This window comes from Tamandua tetradactyla, chromosome X, assembly GCF_023851605.1.
Source record: "Tamandua tetradactyla isolate mTamTet1 chromosome X, mTamTet1.pri, whole genome shotgun sequence".
NCBI classification, from domain to species: Eukaryota; Metazoa; Chordata; class Mammalia; order Pilosa; family Myrmecophagidae; genus Tamandua; species Tamandua tetradactyla.
The window spans coordinates 165,083,884-165,096,762 of record NC_135353.1 but is presented as its reverse complement, the minus strand read 5'-3'; the positions used below and the strand labels follow the sequence as shown (position 1 = coordinate 165,096,762).

At 44.4% G+C, this 12,879-nt stretch overlaps 1 protein-coding gene across 3 annotated transcripts in view; it reads right to left on the bottom strand.

Moving 5' to 3' along the window:
* Window positions 1–12,879, bottom strand: part of MID1 (midline 1) — a 349,759-nt gene that overhangs the window by 22,965 nt on the left and 313,915 nt on the right. For all 3 annotated transcript variants that reach the window (XM_077146131.1, XM_077146132.1, XM_077146133.1), the window contains exons 5-7: window positions 12,444–12,592; window positions 5,993–6,120; window positions 1,227–1,370 (exon numbers count right to left, since the gene is read on the bottom strand). In XM_077146131.1, the coding sequence (XP_077002246.1) occupies window positions 1,227–1,370; window positions 5,993–6,120; window positions 12,444–12,592 (421 nt within the window). The remainder of the gene's footprint in view (window positions 1–1,226; window positions 1,371–5,992; window positions 6,121–12,443; window positions 12,593–12,879) is intronic.

Below are 12,879 nucleotides of genomic sequence, written 5' to 3'. Positions count from 1 at the left end.
AATGCTGAGATTTTAATAACTGCTTCCAAGGCAGGCCAGTTAGGGCAAGGAAGGTGAAATGTGGAGAGGACACTTAGAAAGAGTGATATAAAGGAAGGTGGGGGGAGCCATTTGTTGGCATGGGTCATTTATTACCTAATCACCCAGAAGCAGGGGATCTTCCTGCATTACCTTTTAATTCATCACAAGGCATAATTCTATTTTAAGCATAAGCTTCCAAATTACTTGTGCTAGGAAAAAATAGGATAGTTAAGGGAGAAAAGGTATATAGTAAAAGCATCTTAGGTTAAGGATTCACTCAAAACATCTCTCTGTTGAAAAGTGACTATAATCTTCCACTTTGACATATCCTATTTTTCTTTGCCAAAGACGTTCCAAACTTACTCCACTGAAAAGGCATTCCTTTTGGTCCTTTGTGACATACTTGCTTCGATTTAAATACTTCTGTGATTCAGGGAGCAGAGTTTCCTCTATCATCTCTCCGGCTGGCTACTGCTGCTGTTTGTCCCCAGTGCCAGATATCAAATGGACCTCGGTGAGGGGCAGGCCGGCTGTGTTTCAGGTGAGGCCTGAAAGTCTTCTCAGCTGGGAGCCAAGTACTAACCTTTCAAGTGACAGTCTCTGAATGGGACCACCAGGTATCTGGCATTCTTTTGCTATTTATTTTCATCAATCTTCTTTTATTGTGAAAGAAGGCACTTTCAGAAAAGTACATAAAACTAAATGTATGGTATAATGACTAAAACATGCAACTCCCACCCCAGAAATTGCCATTAAGCCCATAAGCCCCCCCATAGATTTCCTCTCAATGGTGCTACTTCCCTCCCATCCAGGAGGGAACCATCATTCTGACTTTTATTGTAAGTACTTCCTTGCTTTTCTTTATAGTTTTAACACCTGTGTATGCACAGCTAAACAAAGGTTTGTCTTTAAGCTACAAATCTCCAATATATAGACTCATACTCCATCTATTCCTTTGTATCTTGCTTCTTTCCCTGAACAATATGTATGTGAGATTCATCCATGTGGTTTGTCAGAGGTCACCTATTTTCATCACTGTCTGGCCGGCTCTTCTTCCTAGTATAGTGGAAGCAATTGCTATCACCTGTAAGCTGATAAATATGGCATCTTCCTTCCTTTTCTTCCACTAATGTTTAAATTCAGGGATGTAATCTTTGGGAAAACAGCCACCAAACAGAGAATTAAAGAGGCTGTGCGATACTCACTAACGACGTTGGCTTGTCCAGTGAAGATGGCATACTGGAGCTCGTAGGAGACCACACTGAACTCATCATCGGAGGTCCAGTGGACGGTGATGGTGTCATAAGAAGCCGTGCAGAGCTCTTCTCTAATCGTTGGAGGATTGGGGGCTGTGGGAGTCAAGAAGGAAAAAAGTGGAATACCAGTGCAGAGAGGTTTGACAGAGCAGGTGTTTCTCCATACCGCCCTAGAGATGGTGACCCCAAGCCAGAGAACATTTGGCTGGCCGGTTATCATTTCGACTTTTAACAGTCAGTACGGCTAGAGGGGGCCAGTAGGGACTTACCTCTGCTGATCATGGGAGTATGGTGAGGAGGTTCCTTGTACATGAAGGAAACACATGTGAAACAAATGTAAGCATACTGTGATTTCATCTACATTGAGGATTGGCAAACTTGTTTGATCAAGGGTAGAAGGTAAACATGTTAGGCTTTGCAGGCCATATGGTTTCTGCTGCAACTATTCAACTCTGCTGAAGTGGTGTGAGAGTAGCCAGGGACAATAAAACTTTATTTACAAAACAAGGCAGAGGGCCAGATTTGGCCTGTGGGCCAAAGTTTACCAACCCCTGATGAACCAGGGACCAGATATTTTTATATTTAGGCATCCAACTAGAAAAATATAGATCATAGCAAATCAGCTAAGTAATTGAATTTTTTTCATTTGATGGTTTGATGGCTTGTAAGAAAAAAGTTTGTTGGTGTAAACTGTTTTCTTTTCATTTCTCAATTTATAGGAGATATCATAAGAGGAACATGATTAAAAATCAATCATATCCAAGTAATGTTTCTCCCTTTGGCATTTGGTCAACTTCATCACTGGAGAAGGCTGCTGTTTTATTCCTCTCTAATATAATCTGGAACAGAAAACTGTAAATCCTAACAAAATCATTATTTTAAAATGCCTTCTGCTATATTGATTTCAGTGGCTGGTTTTGTTAGAAGACTTTGTGGGCAAGAAAAGTTGAGCAGGGGTCAGCAAACTATGGCCTGTGGTTAAATTGGGCCCATTACCTTTTTCAGTAAATAAAGATTCATTGGGACAAAGTCCTGCCCAAGCCTTTAGCCATCGTCTATGGCTGCTTTCGTGGGACAGCAGAGTTTGGTTGCCACCATACAGCTCACAAAGCCTAAAATATTTATCATACAGCCATTTACAGACTAAGTCTGCCAATTCTCTTCCTGCACCCCACCCCTGCCTTGGAGGAAGGCTCCAGGGCTTGTAGTTGCATCCTTTTGCCATCAGCATCTAACTTCAAAAGGAGACACTATTGGTATTTTAGAGATTAGTAGCAATCATTGCTTGTACTCTTGCAGAGTTCTTTTCTACCCTGAACTTTGATCAGGAGTCATGAGTCCTAAACAAATCCGGAGGGGGAGAAAAGGGTATGAAAATGGTATATCTAAAACTCTGATTATCTTAGCATTCTTCACTTGCCACCTGAGGATATATCCGGGACAAGTATCTTAAGAAGCCAACTAGCCCAGCTTCGTGTATTGCTTACTGAATTCCAGGAACATTACCGAGCTCCTACAACATGGCAGGCACTGTGTTAAGCTAGAAGGGCTCCACGCAGCCCTTAAAACATTCTTCCCAGAGACGTATTTATGCATCTCTGTGCTGAAGTATCCACGTGCAAGATTTAGTGCCCTGTGGTGTGCCTTGGATGTGCAGAACCGATGACGTCAATCAGGATGTGCGTTCCGTGGGCGAGGGCCCAGCTGCAGCACAGCATAAGCTTATTATTGTCTGTGCGCTCCCCGCAGAGCGGGACCAACCCTGCACCAAGCTGGGGAGAAACGTCGTTCTCCCCCAACTGATATCACTCACCGAATTACTTCTCCACCAGACACTGAGGAAGGAGGCTGCTCTTTTTGCACTGCAGCAGGTGATTAAATATGAAGAAAACTTATCTTCAAAATAGGCAAATGGCTGTGAGCTATGTGGCAGTAGCCATGGGGGAAGGGTGGTGGGGAGATGTCACCACTCCAGGTTATTAACTTGACATACCACTTAGAGGCATGTCATAGGACCAAAAAAACAATCTCATTTTTATAGCCAGGCAGGCTAACTGTCATTAAATGTAATCACCCTGTTTTGATTGAAAACCCAATGGGTTTGTCCTGAAAAGCCAATACACAATTTACTATAAATGAGAACAGCAGCATGCTGCCAATTTCAATATCCACAGAATCGGCACAAGAATTGTTATTTTCTTGCCTCTATCACAAACAGGACAGGAGGAATGGTGGGGTAACACTCCAGAAACACTTCCTGCTTACAAATGTCTGATAAACTATTTGGACTTGGCAATATCAGTCAAGCATCAAATGTTATGGCCAAAATCTCTGTTATGTCTAGAAATGGACCAAATTTCTATTTGGGGTTGACAGCTAAGAAGCCGTAAGAGCAGGTACCCCATATGGGCTTTAGTTTAGGATAAACAGCCATCAGGATGATTTATGGTGTACACATTGCTATTCAGGGCAAGCTAATTTTACAATTTCCCCTTTAATTAGTACTTTCACATTCCGTAGAGGTTAGAATGGGCGTCCACCGTTGAAATACTATTAAGTGATTATTGGGAAATGGGGCGGACATTCCTGTCAACAGAACCCCTATTTTGTACAGGATGGCCATGTGCCCAGCCAAATACTGACTTTTCCAGCCTCCTCTGTTGCGTGTCACGGATCTGGCCCATGAGAAACTGATGTGGGAGCTGCTAGATGAGCCTGTCTTTTGTTTTGCTGATAAAGTAGGACAAACTGGGCCGGCAGAGCTTTTTGTCTACCACTCCCCTCTGTCCCTTGCTTTCTGCCTCCACATGGAGCATGACACGCGGAGCTGGGGTAGCCATATCATGATCATGGGGCAAAAAGGCAACACAATGAAGATGGCAGAGAAGAAAAAGAGAAAGAGCCTGGGGTCTGAGGTCATCACTGAACTGCTGCCCAGTCCTGGGCCATACACTTTTGCTCTGATACTGCGATGCAGATTCCCACCTTGATGGGTTTCAGCGCTGCCAGCTGGATTGTCTATTGTTTCAAGCAAATTCATTCCCAAATGCTATAGGAAAAAAAAGGGGATAACAGAGTGCTACAGCGAAAAACAGTTCAGCCAGAGAAAGTCTAGCATTGCACTGTTCAATACACTAGCTACTGAGCACATAGGCTATTTAAATTTCAATGACATTTAACCAAAGTTAAATAAAAGGAAAAATTCACCAGCCGTACTTCAAATTCTCAACAGCCACATGTAATTGCTATTGTACTGGAGCATGCAAATACAGAACATTTCCATCATCATAAAAAATTCACTTGGACAATACTAAAGGTAAATCTCAAAGTTAAAAGCTTAAAAAAGGAGGGTACTATAGTCATGAATATTTGAAACCAAGTTTGGTTCCTTACTGTAAATGCTTCTTGAATCGATTTCTTTCTTCCTTAATAGGAGTGGTATGGTCTGGGAGAATTACATAAGGTAAAAAGTAGTTTGTGTGATGACTCAACTTCCTTCCCAAAGCAGAAAGGCAAAAAAAACAACAGTGCCTCAGGTTCTTGCAAAGAAAAACTCTGACCTTCTGGGTACCTGCTCCTTGCATATCAACCTCCATGCTTTTCACCTGAAGACTGTAAAAACAAACAGCACACATGGTCCCCTTCTTCTGCCCGGCCCTTCCCGACCGCTCTCTCACAAGCGCGCACACTCAGGACGAGAGTTGACAAATGGTCCAAGTTACGGCGCGGCTTCCTTTAAAGCAGCATGTCCCATGCTCGGTGCCTGTCTGGCCTTCCCTCGAGTTACAGGCAGTGGTGGCTTTTCGCGAACACAAACAACATTATCAAAACCATCCTTTTTTTTTTTGGTGGATGGCTGGGGAACCAAACCCGGGTCTCCCACCAGGCGCGCGCATTCTACCATGGAACCATCCACGCACCCCTGTCCACGTTCTATTGGCAAATGTTCTCTGTCCCCACTTTAGAGGTTGAAAGTCAAGCAAGGTTTAGAAGCACCATTAGGAAAAAGAGTAATGTGAGGTTTTATGCTATTGGTCTGTTTTATTAAGCTTGACCCAAAACTGCCTAACAGAAAGGACAGAGTTGACACATGGCACCTGAAATTCCAAAGCAAATTTGGTTACATTGGCTGTGGATTGCCAAGAGGCAATTCAGTCTATTACCAGAAAGAGCAGAGGTCTTTGCAGTCTGTTTTCACCTGCGTAAAATCCTAGCTCTGCCGCTCTCTAGCTAGCTGACCTCCAGTGGGTCTGATGCCCTCTCTCATTTGCAAACTGAGGATTAAAATACCTCAAATCAGTGTTGTGAAGAATAAACGTGGTTGCAAAGAAAAAGGGGCTGCAGCAGAGTAGACATTAATTAGCCTTGCTAATGTGAACTGCTACCCCCCGCCCCCAATAGGCCTGCAATGTAATGTATCTCTTTTTTGGCCAATGGAGGAATTATTTATGGCACCTACACACTGAGAGATGGGGGAATGGTGGTAAGGGGGGCTTTTAATGAACGCAGTTCTTTTTTTTCTTCCTGGACCCAATTTAGTAAAACAACAACAACCACAACACAAAAAAGGAATACACAGAAATTGATTATGGGACTATTAGATTCTATACCTCAATCAAAGGCCCTCACCTCTGGACTTAAGAAAATTCATCTGGTGCCAAAGTGTTTGTACCACTGAATGTACACGATATGAGTAAGAACATAAAAGACATTACCTGTAAGGTAATCCAGACATTCTAGCAATTTCTTCTCTCGGGAAAAATCTAAGGCAAACGTATCAAATGTGTCATTGAGGTTGATTTCAGGAATTAGAACCTGGGAGGAGGCAGTTGCCATAGAGACTCTGTAATTAAAAACAGACACACACACACAAAAGGATATTTTTTTAGAAATGTCAAAATAGCTTTCACAATCATTGCTCAGAAATGACAGAAAATAAAAGGAAAACAAATATATCATGAATAAAATAGTGCCATTTTTACAAAGAAGCTTTAAGAAGAATCTCAGGATGGCCCAATATACAAACACAAAGCAAATGAATGGGAGTTTAAAGAAGAGGTAAAAGAAAAGGGAAAACAACAGAATGGCTTTTCCCTCACTTCCTTTTCACTACTGTAAAAAGTTCCCCGTGGAGGCTGCCTAATATTCATATTTCATGTTGTTGTGTTATTTAACAGCCAGGCCTGGTTACATCTAACGCCAGTGAGAAGCGCATAGCTGCAGGCAATTCTTCACACATCTGTCTGCAAAACTGCTTGTTCCTTCCCAACTCGAGGCCTGCCCCACTTCAAAGGGGCATCCCCAACATCTCAAACTGCATAAAAGGCAAAGTGAAGATTAAAAAAAAAATGTTTCCAGATATTGGATTAGTTTAATCAATTACTAGCCTCTCTCTAAAATAAACATTAAAAAATACATTTTTGGCCGGCTCCTTTTTGCCCTCCTTGCATTCATTTTCCTGTACCATATTCTCAGCAGATGCCATGGAAAATATTCACAAGCTTTCTCACAAATTCCCCTAGTGGATGCGACGTTTCTCCTATTATTTAGGTTTTCCAGTTAGAGTTCTCATTTGCAAACTACAAAGCAAAGTATTGGTATGAATCTGCTCTCTCGGGCATATTCGGAACGCTCAGTTACAGCAGAATATCTCAACCAATTCAAAAAGGTAAGCGATTCTCTTGAAAACAAGAAAATTGTTACAGGAAGTGTACCAATTCCGAGCTAGTAAAACTAAACTGGGCTTGTAATCTTGTTGATTTGGGCATTTTACTAAGTTTGATAAACAACCCTTATTGAGAAGCTACTATGTGCATGGTACCGCTTAAGGCTCTGGACATTTGAGAGCGAGGAAGCAACTTTGAAATGACCTGGTTATAAGTCCAGTTACTTGTCTAAATAAGGGCACTGATGCTCATTTATACAAGGTCACAGAACTGGCTGGAGAGAGCCAGGATAGAATCCCATGCTTGCACTTTTCCCTTTAATCTAAGGAAAAAAAAAAGTCAGCTTGGTTATCCCAAGGATTTATTTCCTCTTATATCTCTTAATGGGTAACCTCCATGAAATTGCCCTGATCAGTGTTCTGTAAATGTGGGAGCAAGGGAGAGAAGGAGAGAGGTGAATCAATGTCATAATCGGAGTGATACTGGAATTCATAGATGAAAGAGAGAAGAGGCATAAACCCTATAAAGAAAGGCTCTAAGTGTTTGAACAAGGGTGGAGAATTTAACTTCACCTCCTGACCCTTTCACCAACCAGGAGTGAATAGCAGAGCTGTGTGATTTTGTTAGTTAAATATTCTACGCAAGGGAATTGGGTTAATTATTGTTGCAACAGCTGCTAATTTAGACTGACACATAAACACGTAGTTGCTAGGCAGTTTTTGCAAATGGTCAAACTGCACTTAAAAATGCTTTCTTCACGACCCACAAACACTTAGAAGTCCTTGAAACTCAAGATTATTCAACAAATATTCACCAAGCACTTAGACTATGCCATTTACTGAAGAGTCCAAAATATTTTTTTCAAGACGGAAGAATTTTTAAAAGGCTATGGTGCCCTTGGATCTTTCAAATAAAATTTTCAAAGTGAAAAACCCAATGGATTCTGCTTCACGACATCTAGCAGGGAGATTTGCACTGAGCTACTATAAAACAAGCACCTAATTTTCAGTTGCATTTTCCTGGTGCAGCTCTTGTGCTCAATGGGTTAGTGTATCTCGATTGCTCTGAACGCAGATAATCTGGCTTCAGCTCTTCTCCTGCCCAGCAGTGGGAGCCTCTTAGCTCAGGCTCATCGGAGATAAATTTGGCTCCCACGTTTCTCCTGGTTCTATGGTCCACAAAAATGGAAACAAAAATTGCTTCAGTCAAATGACCCTGCTAACAAGGCTGCCATCTCCATGGTAGGAACTTTGTGGAGCGGGAACGAAGGGATGAAAGGGCCCCTGAGACAGAGGCAAAGACTGACGGCAAGAACTGGCATGACTGCCCCGGCTTTTTAACACCTGCACACTTTTTGATGGACAGAAAGATGCACATCTTTGGCTACAATTCCAAATTCTTAATTGGAGTGACAGGTCGGGGGAAATCTGCCAAATCCAACGTGTTAGGGCATGTTTTTATTTCCCGAATCCTTGTTCCCATCTTCCGGCCTTTCTGAGAAGTTGCCAAAGTCTGCCAGAGCTGTTAGTGCCATGCCATTTCCTCAGTTTCCCGCTTTGTGGCAGTCACACCGTATGCGTGTGAGTGTGTGTGAGTGTGTGTGTGTGTGATTTAGGTGTGTGTCTTAAGCTCTCCTTAACATATTGGGGCACATAAGGACATCATTTATTCCCTGGTCCACTCATTCCAGCTGCCCGAAGCCATGCAAGGATGTAAGCTTTTTGTTTCTAGTTCTAGTTTGTTTGTTTGTTTGCATGCTGTATGGTGGGGGTCACATTTCATTCTTTTTCCACATGAGTATCCAGTTATTTTAGCACCATTTCTTGAATTGTTTGTTTGTTTTGGGAAGTGTGTGGACCGGGAATTGAACCCGGGTCTGTTGCATGGCAGGCGAGAATTCTCCCGCGGAACTACCCTCGCACCCCCTTTATTTCTAGTTTGAGGTCCCTAATCTCCACCTCACTCTGGAACTAGCAGCCGCAGGGGGCCAGTCTTCCCGCAGTTGGCCACGTCTAGAGCGACACTGTCCACAGGGGTCTGTTGAGCAGCGCCTCCTGGAGCAGGCTGCCCACCCAGCCTTCCCCACCCGCCACCAGTGGTGCTGAAGTCTCTCCGGAGAGGGTGGCCAGGCAGGCGGGCTACACCACACAGTCCCAAGGGTGAGCCTGGTGAGGTCTCACAGTAACAAAACTCGTTCAACTTCGGTCAGCTCAGGATTTCCCACAGGCATTTGGCCCTGGAACCCCGCTGATGTCTAAACCCCTATTGACACCCTGCAGAATACACTTGAAAAACCGCTCCTCAGATGCACTCAAGTCTTAGGACTCAGCAATGCGTGCCTTTTCAGAGTGGACACTTCAGAGTTCTTTGCCTATGTTCTGAGAAAGCCTGATGGATCCTTGAGCTACCTGTTGTGATGAGGAGCAGAGGGTTTACTTGGTGTGGTCTGAGACCCTCAGAGGTGCTGTAAAAAGGGGGTACCAGTGTGCAGAGGGACTTTTCTTTGGCCACCCTCTTGCTAGACTTTGCTGCAGAAAGTGATTTAATTTTTATATTTCACATAAGGAATAGACAAACTTTCTGATGCCTGGCTTTAGTGAGTGATTTTGCTTGGTTAGCATAATTTCATAAAGGGAAACGTGCAGCCACACCAAAGACCGGCATGGTAGTGGCTCTGAGGATGTGGTGGGTTCTATATCAAATGCACCCTTGGAGCACAGGAGCAAGATTAGACCCGGACACACCAAGCCTCTGTGCAGAGTCTACGAGTGGATTTGAAAACATTTACATCTTCTGTCATGTAAAGCTCTCTGTCCTTTTGGATTTTGTTGTTGTTTCTGAATTGAAGGCATTTTTGCAGTTTTGATTCCAGTCGTAGGAGAACATATCCCACTTGAAGTGATTTAACAACGCAGAAAAATTGCAAGGTAAGTCTTCCTTTGGGAACGCCTGCAGGATTATGGGTTTTTCCTGGGCTTTCCACACTTGAGTTAAAAAATAAAGATGGTTTGGAAGTGTACAGGATCCAAAGCCCTAGGCAGACACAACAGGCAACTGGAGAACCAGGACGTCGTGTCCCAGACAAGAATGCGAAGCAACAGGATGACTGAACATTCAGAGACCAGCAATGTGATAAAGAAATACAAAGAGGGGTCACCTGACATATGGAAATATGCAAGCATAGAGTCACCCAACACTTAGAGAACACCTGTGATGTCTCAGACCTGTTTGTTGACGTTTTCAGCAAGACTGTCACAACTGCCAAGGGAGGTAACTATCATGAGTCCAACTTTATAAGCACGGATGAACTCAAAGAACAACAGTTAAAAAGTGGCAGCGCTGGGATTTGAACCCAGGACTCTTAATTCCTACTGAAAGCCCCACTCTCTTTTACTACATCCCAGCTATTGGAAAGCAAGAAAGGCAGAAATCAACCAAGAGGATTGATAAATAGAGATGGAAACAGAGGGATAAGGGCCTCCTAGCAAATATGACATGCACTAGGTACTAAAACTTGACGGAAGCTTGTTCTCTGTAGAAGAGAAAATCCAAGTTGTGCTGCCATTCTTGCTGAGATGGGCTTGCTAGAGGGAGAGCTGAATGGGGCAGGATACGCCCTGCTCAACATGAGGGAGAGAGAGTACAGCCATTCAAGGTACTTGCTGTGATACCTCAAAAGCAGGGCTTTCAGAGGATCCTATCGTAACTGTTAGGGGGCCACATCCTCTCCTCTCCCGAGGAAAGAATTCATGCACGTGAAACCCTGTCGACTTCTTTAGGGATTGCTGAGAAATGCAGCTCACACAGCCACTTCAATCTGGACGTTGCACAATTTATAGCTGAAGAGAAGCACTCTGAGATCCCAGTTGGAAACCATGACGCAGGTGCAAATGCGCGCTGCTAGAGTGTCCTGGGCACGCTGGGGTATTAAGTGTACTATTTGCTAGTTTTGAACTTTAGGATGAATGTAAGGAAATTGGAGCACAGCCAGACGAGCAAAGACAATTAAACGCTTGGAATCTGGACTGCAGGAGGAAAGAAACTGGCCTCTCTTAGGGTGGGGAGGAGGCGCTTTGAGGACGTAAAAGGGATGATAACCAGCTGGTAGCCACATCTTTTGGAAGAAATCGGCACCGAACCAGCCGCAGAGGCAATGTTTCTTGGATAGAGGAAGCAACACAGTGACGCCGGTTGGACACTCGCTAGACCGGAATTGTAAAAATACTCTATACCACTCTTATTGAAAGAAGAGTGAAAACAGAAATATCGACACCAATCTCTGCGCCATCTTGAGGCTTAAGCAAGATGAGATGAGTGAGAGCCCAGCCCAGTCTCTCGCACAGGCAGGCACTCAGTAAATATTAGATTCTCTTCCTTCCTTCTCTTGCCTTGAAGGAATTCAAGAGTTGTAAGTGAGAAAGGCTCATTTTTTTCCCCCTAAGCCACATCTGGCCCAGTGCCCATGTTTGTAAATAGTTTGCCTGGAATCCAGCCACGTCCACTCTTTCTATATGACCTGTGTGCTCTACAGCTACCTTCGGGGTGGCAGAATTGAGCAGCTGTGACCGAGACGGTATGACCCACGGGGCCAAAGATATTTACTATCTGGTCCTTTACAGAAAAGATTTGCCAACCCCTGCTCTGTGGTAAAGGCCAGCGTGAACGAGCTCTCTGGGGTCTTCCAGTCGTCAGATTCCATTATTGCTTTGAGGGAAAGGGCAATTGACTCTGAAAATCAAGATGAATGAAAAGACAGGGCGCTGGAGCTGGACACAGCCGACACTCACGTGGCGTTGGGTGTACCCGGCTCAGCCCAGCGCTCGTCTGTGGACTCACTGGAATTGCTCTGGGGGGTTGTGACAGCAACGGGCCAGTCGCTTTTATGCCCATCAAGTAGCCGGCTCACGGCCCGGCTGACCACGCACATGACAGCATTCTAAATCCACCAGGGAAGACAGGGTATTCTAAAGGGAGGCTTGAGGTTGGCAGTTTGCTCCTTTCTCTCCCACAGGAGCCTGCTTTGACCTTTTCAGGAGATGCAAAGCCTCTCAAGCACATAAAAACAGGCTTAACAGAGAGCAGCACCTGTGCGATTTCGTTTTTACTAGATGGGTCCCGCGGTGGAAGGAAAGACTCCTTTTTATATTACCTGCCTTCGTTTTTTTTCTTTGCTATCAAGGACACGATAAAATCAAGTCTAAGAGTCTCAGTAAATGCTGTTTTTTGTGTGGCCAGAAGCTTCCCCCACCCCCACCCCGCAAAAGCAGGCTGATTTTTATTCTTCTTGTTTCAAAGGCCTTGAACTCCAGGCTGTTACTGAAAGGGCACTGGCACGTCAAAGCCACGCATCCTTAGCTGGAACAAGACAACTCAGGGGCTCTATGCTCTCTGGTACTCAGCCTGCTAAATGGAAAAAAGAGCAGGGGGAGGGCAAGGCTGGGCATCCGCGTCCCAGCTACCGGAGCCCCGTGGGCGCGGCCCTGCGGCCGCCCTGGCTCACCTCTCGGTGATGCTCTTTGCTGTCTGCAAGAAGCGGGCGTGATCATTCTCCTTCAGCGAGTGTTCCGCCTGCGAGATGAGGGACGCCGAGCGCTCGATGCACTGCTTGCAGTTTGCGATCTGCTGAGCCAGTTTCCGAAGCCTCACCACCTGGAACCCAAGAGGCATGGAGATGTTACCTGCCTGGGCTTGCTTAGTGTAAGGGCATTAGCTGCACGCGTTCTTTTGCTTATTGCGGAGATAGATATATATGTATAAAATCAGAAAACTTCCCCTTGGAACCATTTTTAAGAGTGCACTTCAGTGGTTTTAATTACCTGTGCTACCAGCACCACCATCCATTACCAAAATGTTTGCATCACCACAAACAGGGATTAAGCAAGAACCCCCCATCCATAACCTTTCTTCTCCTTTCTGTCTCTATGAATTTACCTAGT